The sequence below is a fragment of the Propithecus coquereli genome, unplaced genomic scaffold (assembly GCF_000956105.1).
Source record: "Propithecus coquereli isolate 6110/MARCELLA unplaced genomic scaffold, Pcoq_1.0 Scaffold239, whole genome shotgun sequence".
Lineage (NCBI taxonomy): Eukaryota > Metazoa > Chordata > Mammalia > Primates > Indriidae > Propithecus > Propithecus coquereli.
The window spans coordinates 1,797,471-1,819,955 of NW_012147941.1; the positions used below are offsets into that span (position 1 = coordinate 1,797,471).

A 22,485-nucleotide genomic window follows, 5' to 3' on the forward strand; every position below is an offset into this window, starting at 1 on the left:
CAGCTGTGCATACGCCCTCGTGGAACCTGCATCCACCATCACTCCACTCCTAACAGCAACTCTCACACCTGCATCGCAAACAAGCTCTTGGCATGATAGCTTCCCCAGAGTGCTCCTCCCATTCTCGGGATCTTATTCTTCCCATATTATAGATGAGAAAACTAAAAACCAGATTGGTTAACTGACTCGCCCAAGGTCACGCAGTTAGTGAGTGTTAAGCCAAGGACTCTGACTCCCAAAGGCCAGTTTCCTTCCACTGAAGCGTATGTGCGTGTGTATGCGTGTGTGTACCTAGATGAACAAAAAACATTGCTTCCCAGTAGAGCCTGAGGTTTCAAGAGACAGGCTCACAGCTCCCCAATGGGATGAGGTTGGAGCTCGATTGGACCCCATCTAGGACAGCCTCCTGGCTCAGTGTCCCTCGGCACCCTGCCCTCTGGCTGGCTCACCTTGTGTCAGTGCTTACGCCTGGGGTACTGTGTTTGCTTCCACAGATGGGCGCTTGCCTGATTGTCTACCCATCGGCCTGGACCCCAGAGCCCACCCAGCTGATCAGAGGGCCCCCGGTGCGGGGCAACGCTTGGGCTGCTGCAGAGACCACCCTGGAGACGCTGGTGAAGACAGGTCTTTCCTGCTAAGCCGGGCCTGTCTGCACGGCCTGCTCAGGTAACAGTGTGCAGGGCAGCCAGGCCTGGGCCTGGTCCATCCCCAGGATGTGGGGATCAGGGGAACTTGCCTCCCAGTCCCAGCAGCAATCCCCTCCCAGCTTAGGCCAAAAAGAGGTCCTTTACAGAATCCAAAGATACTAACCCAGCTTACTCAAACTCCCCATTATCCAGAAAGGGGAACTGAGGCTCATGGATATTCAGTGAGTCCTACCTCCTAGCCCGAGGACTCTTCCCCACGCCTTGATGACCTGGGAGGAGAAAGGGGTTGTGACAGTGACCAGGACTCAGGGCAGAGGTGGAAACCAGAGTGCCTGATGTGTGCAGCTGCTGCTCCTCCAGGACACCTCTCTACTGGAGTCTGACGAAGCAGAGAGCTGGGAGGCCAAGGTGAGGTGCTGGGAGGGCCTGGGTAGCCCAGCTGTGCTAGGGTACCCTCACAGGATAGGGAGGCGGGCAGTGGCAGTGGCAGGACCTGCCTCCCTTCTCCTGGCCCAGGTTAGCCCACCCAGGCTCAGGAGCTGCAGAGCCAGGTGAGGCTGCCCTGCCCTGCAAAGGCAACTCCCTGAACTGACACATGAAGCCTGGGGCTCCAGGAAGCTCCCTAGAGCCTGGCCTGCCTGGGGACCCCACCCAGCTTCCAAAGGAGCATTCCTGGGGCCTGAGGTCTGGGGGTGGGGCCTCCTGGGATTGTAAGGGTGGGGAGGTACAGCTGTGGGAGGATGCAAGGCTGTGTGTACCCAACTATAAATGTGTGGGGCACTCAGGCTTGTGTGCAAGCAGGTGTGCGGCAGGACTCTGTCCTGGGTGCACAGGGTTGTCTATACGAGAGTTATGTAAGTGGGCTGGGGGGTGTTCGAGGCCATGTATGTGGAACATTGGAGTAGTGAGTGTGCAAGATTCAGGGTGTTACTGGGCACGTGTGGGAATACTGGGGGGCGGTGTTCGCCACACTGTGTGGTATGTGTGCAGGGTGCTAGTGTACACTGGAGAGATGTGTGTATAGACAAGATCTGAATACCCTGGGAGGTATGGTGTGTGCACAGGGATCTGCATGTACACTGGAGGAGTGTGTGTTCGGGGTTCTGGGTGCACAGTGGGGGTGGTGCGTGCACATGGCTCCATTTGTGCTTTGGAGGTGGGCTGGGCGAGCCTCGAGCTGAGCTGGGCTCAGCAGTGCCCAGCCTTGTGGCCAAATCGCTGAAGTCACTTCCTTTCCAGCAGCAACTTTCCAGGAGGAGGAGTTCTTCAGACCTGGGCGGGGAGGGGGGGCGGAACAAGGAGCTCTCAGGGGAAGGAGGTAGGCGGGGGTGTGAGGCTGGGGGGAGGGCCTGGTGGGGCTGGAGGAGGGGAGTCCTCCGGGAGACAGAAGGAAAGACAAGGACAGGAGTCTGGAAGGGCCAAGGGCAGGAGGGGATGGGGGCGGAGCAGGGCGGGAAGCACAGTCCCTGGGTGACCTCAGAGGGAGGAAGGGAGGGCTGCCGGCAGGGTGACCCTCGGGTCCAGCCGGAGCTGGCAGTGGCGCCCGCACACCTGGCACCCAGGGCAGGGGGCTGGCAGGGGGCGGTTCTGGGGCAGACCTGCTTGCCAGGTGCCCTGCTCTGGGCAGGAAGGGGGTGGGCGAGGGCTGCACAAAGGAGCTCTGTGTGGCTGGGGGTAGGGTGGGGTGGGTGGGGTGTGCTGTGCTGTGCTGTGGGGGGGCCCCCCTGGCCCTGGGGGGGAAGGGGGCGGGGCAGGGCCAGCTCCCCTTGGGGGCATTGGTGGCTCCAAGGGGACACCTAGTGGTGAGGGAGAGTAGTGCATCTGGATGGCTGGTGGGAGGTGGTGGCTAGAAGATGAGAAGAGGATAGATTGGAAGTCAAAAATTAGAACTAATGGTTGGGATTAGGACAGTTGGAGGAGACTGCATGGGAGGGGACTGAATCTCTGGTCAGTGAAGCATTTTGGTATAAAGGAGCCCAACAAACCTAAATTCAGACTAGCTGAATTGAATGATATGACTGTTTGTCCTTAAGGGCATAACTTAACCTCTCTGTGCCTCCAATAAATGCCAAATGAGTGACAACTGCCGTTATTATTTCCATCATTGTTATTTTTGTTATGATTTGGGGCTGGAATCAGGTTGGAAGAAGATCTGCAGGTACAGCAGAGTGGGCTGGAGGGAAGGAGATTGAGGGGGCAATGACTAGTCCCTGGGGGGGCAGGTCCTAGGAGATAAGGCCCCAGGAGGAGAAGGGAGGTGATGGGGAAGGTCTCAGAGCACCAGTAACAGCCCCTTTGATGCAGTGTTTTCCATTTGAGGATATCCCTGGGCCTTCAAGCCAGCCTGGGAGGGAAATGGGGGGAGGAGTGCTCAGGCTGGAGAAAGGGTCATGGGGCCGGAAGTGAGAGCTGGGGCTGGCAGCCTGGCTCCCCTGGGGAGGCTGTGGGTGGGGGAGGGGGAGGAGGGCTGGGGAAGGGGTGGGGTGGTCACAGCCACAGCGGCAGAGGGTGGGGCTGGGGACTCAAGGATGTGGGCTGGCGCTTCCCAGCACTGTGCACAGCAGGTTGGGGCCCCGGCCCCCTCCCAACCAGCTGGTGTCCCCATGGGCCAGCTTAGACACACTGACCCAGAAGCAGACAGGCAGACAGAAGGACCCTTTTAACTTTGTTCACAGACCAGGGCTAGGTGGTACCCCTGGGAGGGGGCCAGGAGAATGGCTGCCGGGCGTGGTGGGGAGGGAGCCAGCTGCTTCCCTCAGATGCTGGAGGCTGCAGAGACAGCAGTGGACAGAGTCAGGAGGCCTGGCGGGAGGAGGACATGCCCAAAGGTCTTCACGGGTGGGTGGAACAGAAGTCACCACCAGAGAAGGAGGTTTTTCTTTTCTGCCAAGATCACACCCTCAGGCCCCAAGTGGGAGGTCTCCAGAGCAGGGAAGGCTTGGCAAGCCTGGCCCTTGGTGAGGGAGAGATAGTGGCTTCTGGTAAGCATCTCAGAGACGGCATCAGGAGCCATGGCCAGCCGTACTCTCGGGAATGGGACTTGGAGAGTCTGGAGTCTGCTCCCCTTGCCTCCCAGCAGGAGCAGCCGTGCTCCAAGTTCTTGAAGTAGAGACCTGACCTGGGAAGGGCCAGGTCCACAGCCAGGCATGGGAGAGAGCAGGGCCCTGAGTGAGCCTACAGGTGGGACCTGCAGAAAGGGGAAGGGCAGGGGACAGAGGGACATTCCACCTGGATAAGCAAAAACAGGGCCCTTCCTGTGCCATTTTGTGGCCTCAGACAAAGTCTCTTTCTGTCTTTAGGTCTCAGTTTCCTCATCTCTAAAATGGGAGGAGCATGAGATGGCACTAGAAAGTGTACCCACTGGGGTAGCTGATTAAAAATACAGATTCCCAGATGTCCCTCCAGATCTATGAGTCAGTATCCCCTGGACTAGGGCCTGGGTATCTGGAATGTTACAAAGCTCCCCCAGGCCCAGGGTTTGGAAGCCAATGGGTTAGATAATTTTAAGGTTCCTCCCAGCCTTAAATTAGACCACAGCACTAAAAGGAGCATTTTCAGAAGTAGCTGAAGGAAAATTGCAGGAGCTGGGAGTGGAAGGAGGCTTTGGACTTAGGGCAGAATTAGGAATCCTGCCACTTAACAGCTATGTGACTTCAGGCAAGTTACACAACCACTCTGGGCCTGTTTCCTCTGTAACAGGGGCCTAGTAAACAGTGCCTCCCGGGTTGCAGTGAAGATTCAGTGGCTCATGTATGTGAAGGTGCTTTATAGATTGCAAATCGCTGCCCACCAAAGGGGAGCAAAGGAACGTCCCTTTCCACTCTATTTCTGTCCTCTGCAGTCTTCCTGTGGGGTGACAGCACTGGGCTGTATGGCAGCCAGTGAGAGTCTGCATGTGTCCTTGGGGGGTGGGCTCTGGGGACTGACCACTAGGTCAGGGCCAAACACTAGGCAGTGATCGGGGTCAGCCTTCAAGACGTTCACAGGGTTGGGGCCCATTCAGCTCCCTGTTCCCTGAGATCCCAGCTCCTGGGGATCGGCCACGGCCCTGAGTCCCCAGGCTCCCCTGGGAGTCAGACATGCCTGGATCTAAATCCCAGCTCTCCCCTGACCAGCTCAGGGAGTCCGTTGGTAAATATTTACCTAGCATCCACAGCCCAGGCCCTGGGGTCAGAAGTTACAGCAGTAAACAAGGCAGACATGATCCTGGCCCCTGAAGAGCCCATACTCTTGGGGGAGATGCACTAAACAGCCAGTCACACAAGTAATTGATTACAGTTGTGATACATACCATGAAGGTGAAATAGATAGGACTCTAAGAGTATGTAGCTTGAGAGCAGTGGTGTGATCATAGCTCACAGCAGCCTCAAACTCCTGGGCTCGAGCGATCCTCCCGCCTCAGCCTCCCAAGTAGCTGGGACCACAAGTGCGCAACACCACGCCCGGCTGACTTTTTTTATTTTTGTAGAGACAGGGTCTCACTATGTTGCCCACACTGGTCTCAAACTCCTGGCCTCAAGCAGTCCTCCCGCCTCAGCCTCCCAGAGTGCTAGGATTGCAGGCGTGAGCCACTGTGCCCAGCCAATGTCTCTTTCCACATTCTTGTCTCTCTCCCTCCTTCAGTATCCTTCTTGGGTCTGAAGAAGAAAAAAGAGCCTCATGGGAAAAGGCAGGTTGATGGCTCTGTGTGCCTCATTCATTCATTCAACAAATAGTTTTTGAAACACTGCTGTGTGCCATCTGCAGTTCTGGGTGTTGGGAGATACATACAGCAGTGAACAGGACAGATACCCTTGCCCTCGCGGTGCTTACCACCTTCGAGTGGATGGTCTCTGTAGAAATGGGGAGGATAATCCTATTGGTCTCAGGTTAGGGGGGATTAGATGAGATAATCCATATAAAGTGCTTGGCCCAGTGTTTGGCAACAGAGAATGTATCCCCAAAGTATGGACTTTTATTTTTGTTGCCTCCCCGGTACGACTGTTAAACCTCTGACCGTAAGCACTCTCACTTTTCCTTTGCAGCTGTTATCCCACTAATAATTACATCATTTAGAAAGATTTGACCAATGTCTGTCTACCCAGTCCTTGTGCAAAGTAGGCACTCCATAAATAATGAGTGTGTGAATGAATGATGTTACTTTATCTCTGCGCCTCCATTTCTTCATCTGCAAAATGGGGTTATTAACAGCCCCTACCTCACAGGATTGGTATGAAGAATTAAGTGAAACGATGCCTGGACAGCTTCCCGCCCAGTGCCTGGCGCGCAGTAGGTGCTCACTAAACCTGAGCTGCGATGGTCCTTTCCAGGCGCTGTCCACGCCCCGAGGCCTGGGCTCAGGCCGAAGTTGCTCCACAGCACCCGCAGCTGACAGTCAGCAACTGGCAGAGCCCCCAGGCACGGGGGCCCTCTCCCTCCCAGGTCAGCCGGGTGTTTGCACTGGAGGGGGCTGGGGTGGTACCTGGAGGAGGCTGGGCCGGTGAGCAGGGGTTGAGCTGTGGCCACCAGACCATTTGGGGAATTCAGATCTGTTGCCTATCTTGTTGCCCACAGAGATTTCCAGTGTGACAGCCCAGGCGGCAGAGCCGAGGGTGAGTGGCCGTGGTTCTCCTGGAGCCCCGGGTGTGGGGGCAAGACGGAGGGAGGCCATGCCCTTGATGGGACTTCCTGGCTCTCTCCTTGGTCTGATCTGGAGTAGTCACCTTGCCTGGGGACGAGTTTCCCTCTCAAAGGCAGGGGTCCCGTTCTCCGTGAGCACATAGCCAGGTGCTAGAAGGGGGTGGGCTGTCAGTAAGTGCAGCGTCCCGCGAGGGGTTCATTGTGCATGTGGTGGTTCGGGAAAGGCTGGGAGTCAGCAAGGGGATTGGGCTTGGACGGGGCTGGAGTTGGTACACGGGAGGAGACCTTGGGGGTGTCCAGGAGCTCATTGAGGTTGTGGGAGCTGGTGAGGACTTGGGCGTGCAGTGAGGAAGCTCCTGCCTGTCCCACCCGGCAGGTCCTGGTCCCGGCTTCTCGCACCCTCATGTCAGCCCCGGCCCCGCCCGGTGGCCCGCGGAGGACAAGGTCAGGATGCGTGTGAAGCCCCAGGGCCTGGTGGTGACTTCCAGTGCCGTGTGCAGCTCTCCTGACTACCTCCGGGAGCCCAAGTACTACCCCGGCGGCCCCCCCACCCCCCGGCCCTTGCTTCCTACCCGGCCCCCCGCCAGCCCACCTGACAAGGCCTTCTCCACCCACACCTTCTCCGAGAACCCACGTCCGCCCCCACGCCGGGACCCCAGCACCCGGCGCCCACCAGTCCTTGCCAAGGGGGACGACCCGCTGCCCCCACGGGCAGCCCGTCCTGTCTCACAGGCCCACTGCCCCACACCGGCCGGAGACGGCAGCAGCTCCCGACGCCACTGGGACAACGGGCGGGTGAACCTGCGTCCAGTGGTGCAGCTGATAGACATCATGAAGGACCTGACACGGCTCTCCCAGGACCTGCAGCACAGTGGTGTGCACCTGGACTGTGGCAGGCTCCGGCTCAGCCGCCCGCCCGCCCCACCGCCCGGCGACCTACAGTACAGCTTCTTCTCTTCACCCAGCCTGGCCAACAGCATCCGCAGCCCTGAGGAGCGGGCCACCCCCCATGCCAAGTCAGAGCGGCCCAGCCACCCCCTCTACGAGCCTGAGCCTGAGCCTAGGGACAGTCCCCAGCCTGGCCAAGGCCACAGTCCTGGAGCCACGGCCGCGGCCACTGGTCTGCCCCCAGAGCCTGAACCAGATGGCCCTGACTACTCAGAACTCGCTGATGCCGACATCCTCAGTGAGCTGGCCTCCCTTACTTGCCCTGAGGCCCAGCTGCTAGAGGCCCAGGCCCTCGAGCCACCGTCACCTGAGCCGGAGCCTCAGCTCCTGGACCCTCAGCCCCGCTTCCTGGACCCACAGGCACTAGAGCCGCTCGGGGAAGCTTTGGAGCTGCCACCCCTGCAGCCTCTTGCTGATCCTCTGGGGCTGCCTGGCCTGGCCCTCCAGGGCCTGGATTCCCTGCCTGACTCCCTGGAGTCACAGCTGCTTGACCCCCAGGCACTTGACCCCCTACCCAAGTTGCTTGACGTCCCAGGTCGCCGTCTAGAGCCCCAACAGCCCCTGGGGCACTGCCCACTGGCCGAGCCCTTGCGCCTGGACTTGTGCTCACCCCATGGCCCCCCTGGGCCCGAGGGTCACCCCAAGTATGCCTTGCGGCGCACTGATAGGCCAAAGATCCTGTGTCGCCGGCGGAAAGCCGGACGAGGGCGTAAGGCAGATGCCGGACCCGAGGGCCGCCTGCTGCCCCTGCCTATGCCCACAGGGCTGGTGGCTGCCCTGGCTGAGCCCCCACCGCCGCCACCTCCACCACCTCCTGCCCTACCAGGCCCAGGCCCAGTCCCAGAGCTGGAGCCAGAATCTTCCCAGACCCCAGTGGTCCCTACCCGCAAAGGCAAGTGCCGGGGCGTGCGGCGCATGGTGGTGAAGATGGCGAAGATCCCTGTGTCGCTGGGGCGGCGGAACAAGACCACATACAAAGTGTCATCCTTGAGCAGCAGCCTGAGTGTGGAGGGCAAGGAACTGGGCCTGCGCGTGTCGGCAGAGCCCACCCCGCTGCTGAAGATGAAGAACAACGGGCGGAATGTGGTGGTGGTCTTCCCGCCTGGTGAGATGCCCATTATTCTCAAGCGTAAGCGCGGTCGCCCTCCTAAGAACCTGCTCCTGGGTCCTGGCAAGCCCAAGGAGCCAGCCGTGGTGACAGCTGAGGTGGCCACTGTGACAGCAGCCACCATGGCCATGCCAGAGGTAAAGAAACGACGGCGGCGGAAGCAGAAGCTGGCATCTCCCCAGCCGTCCTATGCAGCGGACGCCAACGACAGCAAGGCCGAGTACTCAGACGTCCTCGCCAAGCTGGCCTTCCTGAATCGCCAGAGCCAGTGTGCTGGACGGTGCTCGCCACCCCGCTGCTGGACACCCAGCGAGCCCGAGTCAGTGCACCAGGCCCCCGACACCCAGAGCATCTCCCACTTCCTGCACCGTGTGCAGGGCTTCCGGCGGCGTGGGGGCAAAGCAGGCGGTTTTGGTGGCCGGGGTGGGGGCCATGCAGCCAAGGCAGCCCGATGCTCCTTCAGTGACTTCTTTGAGGGCATTGGCAAGAAAAAGAAGGTGGTGGCAGTGGCAGCTGCTGGGGTTGGGGCCCCTGGCCTCACCGAGTTGGGGCACCCACGCAAACGGGGCCGGGGGGAGGTGGACGCTGTGACTGGGAAGCCCAAGCGCAAGAGGCGGTCCCGGAAGAATGGGACTCTGTTCCCAGAGCAGGTGCCCAGTGGCCCAGGCTTTGGGGAGGTGGGCACCGAGTGGGCCGGGGACAAGGGTGGCGGCTGGGCCCCTCACCATGGGCACCCAGGCGGGCAAGCTGGCCGAAACTGTGGGTTCCAGGGGACTGAAGCCCGGGCCTTTGCCTCCGCTGGGCTGGAGAGCGGAGCCTCAGGCCGTGGCAGCTACTACGGCACAGGCGCACCCTCAGGCCAGACCGAGCTCAGCCAGGAACGCCAAAACCTCTTCACTGGCTATTTTCGCTCACTGCTTGATTCGGATGATTCCTCCGACCTCTTGGACTTTGCCCTCTCAGCCTCTCGCCCAGAGTCCCGGAAGGCATCGGGCACCTATGCGGGGCCTCCCACCAGTGCCCTGCCTGCCCAGCGGGGCCTGGCCACCTTTCCCAGCCGAGGAGCCAAGGCCAGCCCAGTGGCAGTGGGTAGCAGTGGGGCTGGGGCAGACCCCTCCTTCCAACCCGTCCTGCCCGCTCGCCAGACCTTCCCACCAGGACGGGCAGCGAGCTATGGGATAACTCCAGCAACTTCAGACTGCCGGGCGGCTGAGACCTTCCCAAAGCTGGCTCCCCCGCCTTCAGCTGTGGCCCGCTCACCTACAACCCACCCGCCCGCCAACACCTACCCTCCCCAGTATGGCGGCTACGGGGCTGGACAAAGCGTATTCGCCCCGGCTAAGCCCTTCACGGGCCAGGACTGTGCTAACAGCAAGGACTGCAGCTTCGCCTACGGCAGTGGCAGCAGCCTCCCTGCCTCACCCAGCAGTGCCCACAGCGCTGGCTACGCCCCACCGCCTACTGGGGCCCCCTGCCTGCCACCAAGCAAGGCCTCCTTCTTCAACAGTTCTGAGGGGGCCCCCTTCTCTGGTTCAGCCCCCACACCCCTGCGCTGTGACAGCCGGGCCAGCACTGTCTCGCCCGGTGGCTACATGGTGCCCAAGGGCACCACAGCCTCTGCCACCTCTGCAGCCTCTGCCGCCTCCTCCTCCTCCTCCTCCTTCCAGCCCTCGCCTGAGAACTGTCGGCAGTTTGCGGGGGCTTCTCAGTGGCCTTTCCGGCAGGGCTATGGAGGCCTGGACTGGGCCTCAGAGGCCTTTAGTCAGCTCTACAATCCCAATTTCGACTGCCACGTCAGCGAGCCCAACGTGATCCTGGACATCTCCAACTACACGCCACAGAAGGTGAAGCAGCAGACGGCCGTGTCCGAGACCTTCTCCGAGTCGTCCTCTGACAGCACCCAGTTCAATCAGCCAGTTGGTGGCGGCGGGTTCCGGCGTGCCAACAGCGAGGCCTCAAGCAGTGAGGGCCAGTCGAGCCTGTCCAGCCTGGAGAAACTGATGATGGACTGGAATGAGGCATCATCCGCCCCCGGCTACAACTGGAACCAGAGTGTCCTCTTCCAGAGCAGCTCCAAGCCGGGCCGTGGACGGCGGAAGAAGGTGGACCTGTTCGAGGCCTCACATCTGGGCTTCCCGACGTCTGCCTCGGCCGCTGCCTCAGGCTACCCGTCTAAACGGAGCACCGGGCCCCGGCAGCCACGGGGTGGACGGGGTGGTGGGGCCTGCTCAGCCAAGAAGGAGCGGGGTGGTGCAGCGGCCAAAGCCAAGTTCATCCCCAAGCCACAGCCAGTCAACCCGCTGTTCCAGGACAGTCCAGACCTCGGCCTGGACTACTACAGTGGGGACAGTAGCATGTCACCACTGCCCTCACAGTCGAGGGCCTTTGGCGTGGGAGAGCGAGACCCCTGTGACTTCATGGGACCCTATTCCATGAACCCATCCACGCCTTCTGATGGCACCTTCGGCCAAGGCTTCCACTGCGACTCGCCCAGCCTGGGTGCTCCCGAGCTCGACAGCAAGCATTTCCCGCCGCTGGCCCACCCGCCCACGGTGTTTGATGCTGGCCTGCAGAAGGCGTACTCACCCACCTGCTCGCCCACACTGGGCTTCAAGGAAGAGCTGCGGCCGCCGCCCACAAAGCTGGCTGCCTGCGAGCCCCTCAAGCATGGGCTCCAGGGAGCCAGCCTGGGCCACGCAGCTGCAGCCCAGGCCCACCTGAGCTGCCGGGACTTGCCTCTGGGCCAGCCCCACTACGACTCCCCCAGCTGCAAGGGCACAGCTTACTGGTACCCACCAGGCTCAGCTGCCCGCAGCCCACCCTACGAAGGCAAGGTGGGTGCTGGGCTGCTGGCTGACTTCCTGGGCAGGACGGAGGCCGCGTGCCTCAGTGCCCCCCACCTGGCTAGCCCACCGGCCACGCCCAAGGCTGACAAGGAGCCACTGGAGATGGCCCGGCCACCTGGCCCACCCCGTGGCCCTGCTGCAGCTGCTGCTGGCTATGGCTGCCCACTCCTTAGTGACTTGACCCTGTCCCCCGTGCCGAGGGACTCGCTGCTGCCCCTGCAGGACACCGCCTACAGGTATCCAGGCTTTATGCCACAGGCGCATCCCGGCCTGGGTGGGGGCCCCAAGAGCGGCTTCCTGGGGCCCATGGCGGAACCTCACCCTGAGGACACATTCACCGTCACCTCCCTGTAGTGCCAACTGAAGTGCCGACTGGACCGCGAGGTTTTGTTCCTGGGTGAGTCTGGGGTGTGGGCGCAGGGAACAGAGGCCTGGGGTCGGGGACGAGGACATTAGAGCTTAGGCAAGGGGAAGAGGTACAGAGAGGAACAGGAGCATGTGCAGGATTTAAGGATAAGATGGGGGACAGGGAGTAGGGATTTGGGATTAGGTGTTATGGACAGTCTTGGTACAGGGAGATGGGGTGCTTAGAAATTCAGGGGGTCCTGTTAATTGAAGTGGCCAGAGGACTATAGACTAGATGGGCCCCCCTAATTTGGTTTGTCAAACACTTATTTCCCTTATTCATGCTAGATCTTGGGCAGTGAGAGAACTTCCCAAGAAGGATGGGCCTTTGCATCGCCCTGTATGGGACAGGTGAGGGGCGAGCAGGTTGGACGGTCCCCTACCCAGGGCCTATCCCAGGGACTAGCCCCGCTGGGCACCCTCCTTTCCCTGGGAGCTTCATTTATTCCAAGATGCAGCCTGGCCAGGGCCAAGCCAAGACTGGCCAGTGTGACTTGGTCACACGTTCTGCAAAGGCCTTACAGAATGGCCCGAAGTGTCCTCTCTTGGCCTCCGTGGGTACCCCCAAAGGCCATTTTTCAACATCTTTGGCCTGAGGGGCTCAGTGTGGCCAGGAACATGTGGGGTTGGGATCCCAGTGTCCCTGGGAAGCTGCATCCAGTGAGTCTCTCCCCAGGCAGGATGTTTTGACCCTAGAAAAGCCAGTCCCTTTCCTGAAGCCAAATGCTTTCCCCAGAGTTCAGTTAAATATCGTTAGACATTTAGATTCTGGTTTTGTCAGGCATTGTGACCTCATTAGTTAGAGTCAGTTTTCGAATTCCGAAGATTTAGTGTTTTTAAAAAGGATAATAAAAGACAGAAAATGCCCCCAAAGTGGTAAAAGAGAACAGGATTGAAGGAATCATCTTGAAGAACAAGCTGCTCCAGAAATACAGTCACAACCACCCCACTTTTGGAAAACGAATCTATTGCAAAACTGGCCCAGACACAGTAATAGGTGGTAGGGTGGCCTGGGGGCATGTCTGAGCCCCTCACCCTTCACCTCTGTTGCCAGAAGCCTCCTGGGAGTTTCTCTTCCTGGAGAGGGAACAGTAGGGGCTCCTGGAAAGCCCCATCCCTGCTCTGCAGAGGCCATCCACGGCCAGGGTGACTCAGGGTCCTGAAGTCATGTCAGTGGAAACTTATTACCCGCTCTCCAGACCCCTGGTGCCTGAGGGTGGACAAGGACGGCACACAGGAGTCAGGAGGCCTAGGGGAGAACCATTCCCTGATTGGCCACCAACTTGCTACATGGCCTCGACTAAGCTTTTGCCCCTCTCTGGGCCTCTGTTTCCCCATCTGTTCAAGGAAATTGACTTTGGTAATCTCTTAGGCTCTTGCAACTCGGCATGACATAGACGATGGACCAAACTTTTTTTGTTTTGTTTTGTTTTTGGCAGCATATTTTCCTTCCTAATGAAGCCAGGCCAAGATTAAAATGGCCCCCCATTCCCTGTGTGTCTCACTGCACAGCAGAGCCACAGATCTGAAGCAGGCCAGGGAGAGGCTACTTAGGGTTTAAAATGTCAAACTCTTGATCCTTCTCAGTGGAGGGGAGATGTCTCCTGGATAATCCAGAAATGCGAAATAATCTAAAAAACCATTCCTCCCAGGTTCTGGGTGGGAAAATGGATGGGCGTGGGGGCTGGGTGTTTGGGCAGGTCACAGCTCAGTGAAATACATAATGGAACCACCCAGTGAGGCCTGAACGCAGGAGGAACTGGGATGCCATCCAGCCCCACATTCTGGCCCCGCTCCCCACTCAGGGCTGGAAGTTAACAGCACTATCCTCAGACCAATGCATTCAGTGGTTCCAGAGACATCTGTCCAGCACCTCCTATGTGCCAGGCTTTGGTGGCACCATAGTGAACACCACAAATGAGGTACTGGTCCTCAGGGGGCTTCCAGTTTAGAGGCAAAGACAGTAAACAGAATGACAAAGCATTTGCTAATTACAGCCATGAGAAAAGAGCCAGGAGCCAGTGAGAGCCTGCAGCAGGCTGACCTGCCCCTGAGGCTGGTGCCTGAGGGATGAGGGGGCTAGAGAGCTAGGCAGGGGGTGGGAAGAATATTCTGGGCAGAGGGAGCAGCAGTGTGTAAAGCCTGAGGCAGGAAGGGGCTGAGCTTTGAGGAACCAATGGGAGGCAGGACAGCTAAGCGAGGAGCGAGGCAGGCAGGGCTAGATCATGTGGGCATTGGAAAGAGTTTGAACTTTGTTCCCAGACAAACAGGGAACCACTGAAGGGTTCTGAGCTGGAATGCCATGGGTCACCATGAGCAGGGCAAGCATTGAGGTGAGGAGACCAGCTGCAGTCGTCCAGACAAGCAATGGTGGTGGCCCGGACCACCTCCCCTCTCTGTCTAAGATGGCACACGAGCTTCCTCATCTAGGATAACCCTCCAGTGCCAGGGAATAATCAAAATCATCATGGGGGTGAGAACAAGTTGGGGATATAGGGAAGGAGAGTGGCAAGGAAGAAGAGTTAATAGAGACAGTCACATTGTCAACAGAGGACTTGAGCAGAGAGGACAGTGACACACTCGTTCACCAACAGGCAGTGAGCAGATTTGATGCTGGGCACCGCAGAAATGGTAATTCAGCTCAGCCTCCCATCTCGAACCCTCCATGCCCATCCAATGCCAGGCGCTGGGGAGACAAAGCAGACATGGCGCTTGTCCTCAAGGTCAGCATGCACTGCAGGAAGTTAAAACAAGTACACAAAGAACCTGAAAACACCTGGTAGAAAGTGGCAAGTGCACAGAAACAAAGATTGTGTACCAGGCAGCTGGGTGTTGTGGTCAGATGTCATCCCTCTGCCCCCTTGGTGAGAAAAGGGACACATCTGTGCTGGGTCCTTTGTGTGACACTGCCTCACTGACCCTTCACAGCAGCCTGCAAGGTGGGTGGGCCCCCCCCACCCCCATCCGAGAGTTGGGGAAATGGGTACAGCTATGAACCTTGCCCAGGGCATCTGTAGTTAGTAAACGATGGGGCCAGGATTGGTCTCCTCCAGAGCCTGGGTGCTCTGTCATAGGGCTGTCTCTGTCCACTCCATGCTCCTGATTCCCCATCTGCAAAACGACAGGTTGGATTGGACAATCCCTACAATGCTTTCTGGGACTGACATTTTAAATGGATTTTAAGGTTCTGTGGAAGAAGCTACACTTGAGCTCGACCTTGAAGAATAGGCAAAATTTGGTCACACAGAGACCGGGGGATGGACATTCCAGGCAGAGGGAACTGTGGGCAAGGGCAGGACATATCCCCGTGTGAATTAGATGAAAGCTCAGAGGAGACAGTGGGGAAGGTGGGAGCTGACTAATCTGAGAGTTGTGGCTGACAGGACAGGAAAGAGAACAGATCAAGAAAGGGGGGGCCTTGGGCCCAGGCAGACACCTCCTCTGGTCCTCTAGGTGGAAAGTAAAGCCAGACAGACTGGCTCCACGTTGGGCCTGTGGGCTAAAGATCAGTCCTACCAGATCCTTGGGGACAGGGGTGGGAGGGAGGTGGAGTCCTCCAAGGTGTTCAGGAATCTCCAGTCCCTCTCCCCTCCCTGCTTCTCTCAGGCCTGACCTGAGGCCAAGAGAAATGTCACAGGTCCTCCAAGGTTACACCAGCTGGGGCCTGACCAGAGCAGGAAGCAATTTCCAAGGCCACCATCCAGCTGGGGTCAGCAGGCATGCCCAGGCCTGGGCCCGGCCCGGCTGCTCTGGGCTTTGTCTCTTCGTGTCTTGAAACCTCAAGAGGTCACTTGATCTTGCCTTTGGCTCTGAGCAAGAGGTTTCACATCAGGGCTCAGCCAGTCCCACCCTGCCTCTTCTGGGTGCACGCTCTTCTCCACTCTCTGAGGCCATCCTCCCTATCTCTTGCCTCTCCTGCGGCCGTGTTCACGCCAGGCCTTCTTGTTCTGAGCCTTCATTTCCTGTAAATGTAATCTCTCCGTGAACGTGCCCTCACATTCTTCTCCCATCTCCCCACACGTCCTGGAGCAGGGCCCCAGAACTGGCGAGGAGCCTGCCTGTGGATGCACACAGGCCTCCATGCACAACCTGGTTCCATCCCCTACCAGCTAGGTGACCCGGTGAGTCATGTCACCTGGTGAGTCACATCACCTCTCTGCATCTCTTGAGAGACTTAAATGAGATTACGTGTGAAGCCCTCAGCCCAGTCTCTGGCACACAGTAAGCACGTAATCGGTGGCTGGTGATGGGTGGATAAATGCTTCCCCACTGACTGAATTCCGGGGCCTCTGACCCAGTCTGCGTGAGTCGTGTTGAGTCACACACCTCCGACCCTCGCCTCACGTGCCTTTGCTCGGAACCACATAGCCAGCCCTCCCTCCCCTGCTTCCCTCCTAGGAAGGCTCATGTATTCTGCTACAGGTTTGGGGCCTTCGAAGGAGACTTTGAAATACCACCTAGTTCTTTGCCAGAAACAAGATAAGTCATATGCCCCGTCCCAAGGGACCGGACACAGACTCAAGAATGACCTGTGTCAGCAAGGAACTCTGTCCACGTAGTTACCCATGCCAATCCTCTCCCCCACTGCAGATAATCTGAAAGATACTTTCTGTGACCGGTATGTTGTGATTTTTTTCCCCTGACATATTTGCCGTCTTTGTCAGCATAACCTTTGCTGCCATAGTGCCCTGTATTTGTGCCAGAGGTCACAGAAAGTAGGTTAATTCTGTGCTCAGGCCAGGCATTACATCCAATGCCGAGGGTGCCACTGAACCCGGCAGGCAGTGCCCTGCCCTCCTGGGGCTTGCAGCCTGTATGCAAGTGTTGGTTCGAAACCGTCACATGGGCTTCACTCTCCAGAGGAGGGACGGGGACACTCCCATGAGAATGATCAGGGACCACCTTCTTGCACCCTGTGACCAAGGCAGGCAGCAGGACCTTCCTGGAGGTGGAAATAGGTCTTGACAAATTTGAGACTTCAGAGGCTGTGGCCCTAGCCCAGCCACCTGGGTTTCTGGCCCAACCCCGACTTGAGTCCATTCTCCCCATTATGGCCGCCAAAGTGCTTGATTTTCAGCATTTTTAGATGCATGGTATCTGGAGCCCCTAAAATATTTATTGGAGGAATTGATTAAAACACATCTGCTCCTGTGACTCAGTTGCGTAACGCCTTTTGATCGCATCCTTCCCTCTCCAGCCTCCTTGCCTGCAAACTAAAGCCCACCTCCCCAGCATGGTATTCAAGGTATTTGAGGCTTCTGTCCTGACACCCTGCCTTTTTCAAACCCAACCTCTCTTACCAGCCCGGAGAAGGTGTCAGTTCAGGAGGGCACTCTCAGGGGAGCTCTCTCCTGAATGAGCCCTGTGTTTTTGCTGTTCCCTGGCCTTGGTGGCCCTTTCCTACCCACCATTGCCTCCCACCTGTCTGTTCCTGTCTTTCACTCAGACATCACCTCCTCCAAGAAGCGTTCCAGGATCCTTCCCAGGCCCAGTTAATCTCAGCCCTGTATGCATCCATGACAGCCCTTCCCGGGAATGTCCTCACCATGCCATCAACCCCTTTAGGCCGGTTACTCATCTCTGTGCACCATCCTCCCCTCCCCACCCCAGTGCCTCATCCTGCCCTGGACAGTTCAGGTCTCTTTTTTTTTTTTTTAACTTGAGTAGAAGAAAAGCATGTAGAATAGGGACAGTTGTAAGAGGAAAGGTTAAGTGCTGTGGGGTGTGGGACAGTTTCACCCCCTGTCATCAGGAAATGCTCCTGAAAGTGGGGCAGGAACAGGGTGTGTAAATAAACCAATTCAAACTCTCAGAGCTAACTGGGCTTCTGGAGTTCTCCAAGGACAGCACCTCCCGGAGAGGGACAGGGACTTGCCTGAGGACTCAGCAGCCCAACCATTGACACACAGAAAGGTAGCGCCAAGAAAGGCGCTTGGGGGTCGCCTACCATAGCTCCACGGTCTCCAGCCCGAGGGTGGAGACTGTGCGAGATGGAGGGGGTGGGTCTAGCCTCCTCCCCAGACAGGCAAGGAATGTGAGGCCACACGGGGCTGGCGGGTGACCATGGATGTGAACCCTGGTGGTCCTGCCAAGCAGTGGGGAGGCAGGGGAAGCGCCCTGGGGAGGGAGTGGCTGGCAGAGCTAGTGTTTAGGGGACGCCTCTGGTCAGTAGTGGACTCAGATTTTGAAAAACTTCTCTGGAGTAGGGGGAGAGTCACCCACAACCCCCCCACCCCCATCCCCAGCTGGGAGCCTCATTGATACTTCAGTAAACTCCAGGTCCACCCTATCTGACCAGATTTCTGCATATCAGATGTGGTCTGAGTGCCCAGGAAGCAGTATCCTGTCCACATCCCGGTGGCTCACAGGCCTGACTGCCTGAAAATGTTTGAAGGGTGGATCAGCCTTTGGGCAGCCGTGATTTGTCACTGGCCCCTTGTCTTTGGGACACCATCTGGGGCACCATCTCAGTGCCCAAACATCTCTCCCATCACCTGTTCAACCCTCTTATTTTACAGACTAGGAACTGAAGTCCAGAGAGGGAAGGGACTTGCTCTAGGTCACACAGCAAATCAGTCTCTCAAATTCTGATGAACTCTCTTTGCCTTCTGCTCTACTTCCTTATCTGACATTGAGACCCTCCTCTGGAGGGCGGAGACTGGAGAGTGGAGGTTAGACCTTCACTCATGCCCTGGCAGTTAGTGGGTGTGAATACACATTTGCTTGTTGCTTAAATAGACGCACAATGTGTGTGCTCCTTTTCGGGGGAGAGCAGCTTTCTGGACAACCTGATTTATATATGATCTGCAGCACTGCGACTCTCTGCTCGGCTGTCCCTTTCAGTGCTGCCAATGCCAGCCCCCACTGACAGGCAGGGACCACTTAATGCCCTGGCACCTCAGATGGTAAAACTGCTGGAGCGTGAGGTCTCAGTGCAGTGAGACTGTGCAGTTGCTCGTCACCGAGGCACTGAAGGTGAAGTCTTAGGAACGGTGGTTGGTGTCCTGGGGGCCAGGTCCATGCTGCCACTGGAGGAGCAGAGGTACCACCTACAGGTCTCTGCCCTGGAAGAGCAGGGTAGGGAATGGCCAGGGCACCGCAGCTATGGTAACAGGGCAGTCTTAGGAGGCGTGCAAGACCTGAGCTGGACCGGACTTAGATCAGTCGTCACTCTGTCGTTCAGTCAGCACACGTTCTTGAGCCCAGCATGTGCCGGGCGCTGTGCTCAGGAGTGAGCCACGGTCCTCCTGCCAAAACCGGGTTAGTTGCCCCCCAGGACTTCCCTTGACACAGCCCCCCATCCCTTTGCGTGGTAATTGCCTGGTTTGGGGTCTGCTTTGCTTCCGCCTCTGCTCTGTGAGCCTCTCAAGGGCAGGGACCAGATCTGTCTTGGTGTCTGCTTTGTCCCCAGTGCCCCACACCGCGTTGCCTGGCACATGAACGTTTGGTTCTGTTTTGTGGAGTGTTGAACTAGTGAGGTCAGGGTTGTACACAGCCACAGCGTTCTCCCTTCTTACCCCCTCCCCAAGAACCCCTGGGCTTTGATTCCCCCTCCCCCACTCCCTACCATCCCCCAGAGTCTGCCGAAGTCTCTGGCTGGCCACGTCCTGAGAGCTGGGGAGGGCGGAGGGCAGTGGGAGGAGGAAGGTGAGAGGCGATGGGCGGCTTAGCAGAGGGTGAGAAAGCCTCCTGCTGCCTGGCCGCAGGCACCACGGGAATGGTTCTGGCAGGAGTAGCCTGCTGGGCTGAGATCACCATGGAGACCTGGCTTGGAGAGGGTCACCGGCAGTGGCTAAGGGCTGGGGGGGGCGGTGGGCGGCAGCAGGGATTTGTGCAGAGGCTCCCAGCCTGCCCCGGGCCCTTGGAGGGAGCAGGGAAGGCTGGGGTTCAGCGCCATCAGCTTGCCAAGTGGTTTGGAGCAGCCCATCTTAAATCTCCCCGTCACGTGTCACCGCAACACTTTCACCCCAGCAGAGGTTCTTTAGCTTGGCAACTGTTCTTCTACCACAGTAAAGCTGTCCTCTGGATAGGTGCCCCCAGCCCTCCCGCTCCACCAGTCACCCCAGATACCATAGTCCTGCGCCTAATAGACACCCCTCTTACCTCTGCAGCTTAACTGTTTACCACCTAGCTGTGGAGGGCCAACACCCACCCCAACAGCACCCCTGTCCCAAAAGCTGCCTTCTCCCTGTTGCCCCAGTGGCAATACAGCTGTCGCCCTCCCAGGCACACCGCTTACCCCTGCGGCTAATGTGCCGTCCTCTCCGCAACTGCAGGAGCCCTGACAGCTTAACAAAGATGCAGCTCTTGCCCTCCCTCTCGTGCCTCTGCCTGCCACCTGGTCTGATACACCCAGGTGGGGTGCTGCCCGTGCCTCTGCGGGAGCCCACCTGGTTCCTCTGGCCCTTGGGGGAGTCCTGGCAAGTCCAGCCTCAGGACAAAAGTCCCCGGGGCTGACTGCCCAGCAGACAGCAGCCAAGGCTGAGCAGAATTTAAATGTGGTCCTGTTGGAAAGGGAAGCCAAGAAAGTACAAGGGAGGAAAGGCTTTCTGTCGCCGCCTGGTTCATGTCGGTGTGGGGGAGGATGGATGGGCTTGCTGAGGAGTCTTAGGAGGCGGTTTTAGCACACTCGCCCCTACCCCTTAATTCTGGTGGACATGGTCACACACCATGTGGGGGATGTGCATGTCGGGGCTCTGAGGGGAGGACAGAACTCCAAAAAGACTAGGTTTATGGCTGGAGGTCTTGGGAGTGCCCAAGCCCAGCCCTGTCCTCTGGATACTTCCTTGTTCATTTCAGCAGAGCTGGGAAGCCAGGTGGTCTAGCCGAGCTGGGGGTCTGGGTAGGGAAGTCAGGTCCATGGGGCCCCTCCTTTCCTGTCTAGGAAAAGGAGGTACTTCCGGCCTCGAGTGTCTGGCCATCGTAGGGACTGGGGACTTGAGAGTCTCTGAGCTTCAGCAAGGCAGGGTTCAGCCAAACACAGATGGCATTGTGTTGGGCAGTTTCTCTAGTCCTTCATTCGGACAGACTTCCTCATCACCTCACTTCTCTGAAGAAGAGAATGGCATTGGTGGGGACTGGAAAGAGGGCTGGACTTAGAAGAAATGAAAGTAGTGGCTCACACCTGTGCTGTGGCCCTGCCTTCCTCATTGTGCCATCGCTTGGAACAGCCTAGGTTGGAGGAGCTAGTAAACTCATTGTGCATGAGGAAACAGGTTTGGAGAGCCCAGCTGGCACAAGGAAAATAATAACAAATAGTAATTAGTATCATTTATTATGCACTTATGTATCAGGCTTCATCTACCTTAAACCACTGAATCCTCTCAACCAACCCGTGGGGTAGTTCTGTTATCCCCTTTGTGCAGATGAGTAAACTGAGGCTCACAGAAGTTCAGTGACTTCCCAAGGTCATAGAGCTATTAAGTGATGGTGCTGGTATTTGAACTCAGCTGCGTCTGACTCCAGAGCCCCAGCTCTTAACAAATCCCACTGCCTGGAACCCAGACTCCTTACCCAGCGCCGCCTCCACCTCTTAGTGTGGGTCTTGAACATGCCTGTTTTACAGATGGGGAAACTGAGCTAAGAGAGAGTCAGAAGCAGTCCCACAGACCAAATTTTCTAGGCGAAAGAATAATGCAGTTAGTGTCTCCCAGAATCCTGGTGGGAATTAGGTGGGGGGGGTCTCCCTCTTGCCCCCCCCATCTCAGAGCTCAGAGTGTGTTCCTGCAGCTGACCTCTGCCTCTTCTCTTGTGTTTCTTTGCAGCTTTCAGAAAACCAACGCCAAGACCCCTCCCCGCGTCCACATCGTCCTCTGGCAGGAGCGCCTGCCCCTCTGTCTGCCACCCTGCCCCTCTGCACCCCCCACAGCCCCATCTCCCCCTACCCCTTCTTGCCCATCTCCTCCACGCAGAAGCCGAAGGTGAGCCCTTTCTGCACAAAACCAGCAATTGTAAATACTTTTTAAAAATGTACAAAACTTAAAAACAAAACACAGTTTTAGAAAAAGACAAAAAAAAGAGAGAGCGAGCGAGAGAGCGAGAGCGTGTGCAAGAGATTGCGAGCGGGGCCCCGAGGTGTCCAGAGCCCCTGCAAGTATGCACTGAGAAATTTATCTACAGGTCGTTTGACAAAAATGAACAATATCCTATTTATTGTATATACTGTTTTATTATAAATCGTGGATTGTATATTGCATTCTGTAAACCTGCTGTGGTCCCGTGGTGTGCAAATTCGCATGGTGGGGGGGAGGGAGAAGAACCTCTTGCGGGAGCTTTTTTTTTTTTTCTTTCTTTCTTATTTTTCACTCTTTTGGGTTTTCTCTTCTGTTGTTGTTGTTGTTGTTTTCTGTTGGCAGGACACACCCAAAGATCCAAGTTTGTATTAAAAAGAAATGAAAAAAAGCAAAAAAAAAAAAAAAAAAACCAACCTCGTGTCTTGTGAAAGGGGGGTGAGTGAGGGTGGATGGAATGGAAGGGACAGGGCTGGGTTTTGTCGCCAGCCACTGGTTCCTCAAAGGAGTCGCAATACGTACGTGTGTTCGCCGCCACTAAGTTCTCCCTCCTGCCTGAGATCTGGGACACACACCCGCACTCCACCTCGGACCCTGCGCCTCCCCTGCCTCTGCTGAACTCCCCACCCTGCTCCCGAAGACTTCCTGGCCCCTTGGTCCCTGCATTCTGTCCCAGGTCCAGGGATTCTGCCTCTTGGACCTTCACTTTGCCCTAGATCCTGGGTCTCTCTGACTCCGAGACTCCCGCCATCTGTCCCAAGTTCCAGGTCTCCCTTTTCTCTGAGCCCTTTTTTATATCCCCAAATCCTGCGTTTCCTGTCCATTATACACCAGTCTTGGGTCTCCTGCTCCTGGACTCCCTCATTCCATCCCAGGTCCCAGGTCTCTGCCTTCAGTCCCTT

The 22,485-nt window shown here is 57.5% G+C and overlaps 1 protein-coding gene across 1 annotated transcript; it reads left to right on the forward strand.

Moving 5' to 3' along the window:
* Window positions 1-509: 509 nt before the first annotated feature.
* AHDC1 (AT hook, DNA binding motif, containing 1) lies at window positions 510-21,579 on the forward strand. Its single transcript, XM_012646021.1, has 5 exons — window positions 510-666; window positions 5,957-6,068; window positions 6,201-6,238; window positions 6,643-11,565; window positions 21,338-21,579. The coding sequence occupies exon 4, from the start codon at window positions 6,717-6,719 to the stop codon at window positions 11,520-11,522; it is 4,806 nt and encodes a 1,601-aa protein (XP_012501475.1). The 5' UTR covers window positions 510-666; window positions 5,957-6,068; window positions 6,201-6,238; window positions 6,643-6,716; the 3' UTR covers window positions 11,523-11,565; window positions 21,338-21,579.
* Window positions 21,580-22,485: the final 906 nt, after the last annotated feature.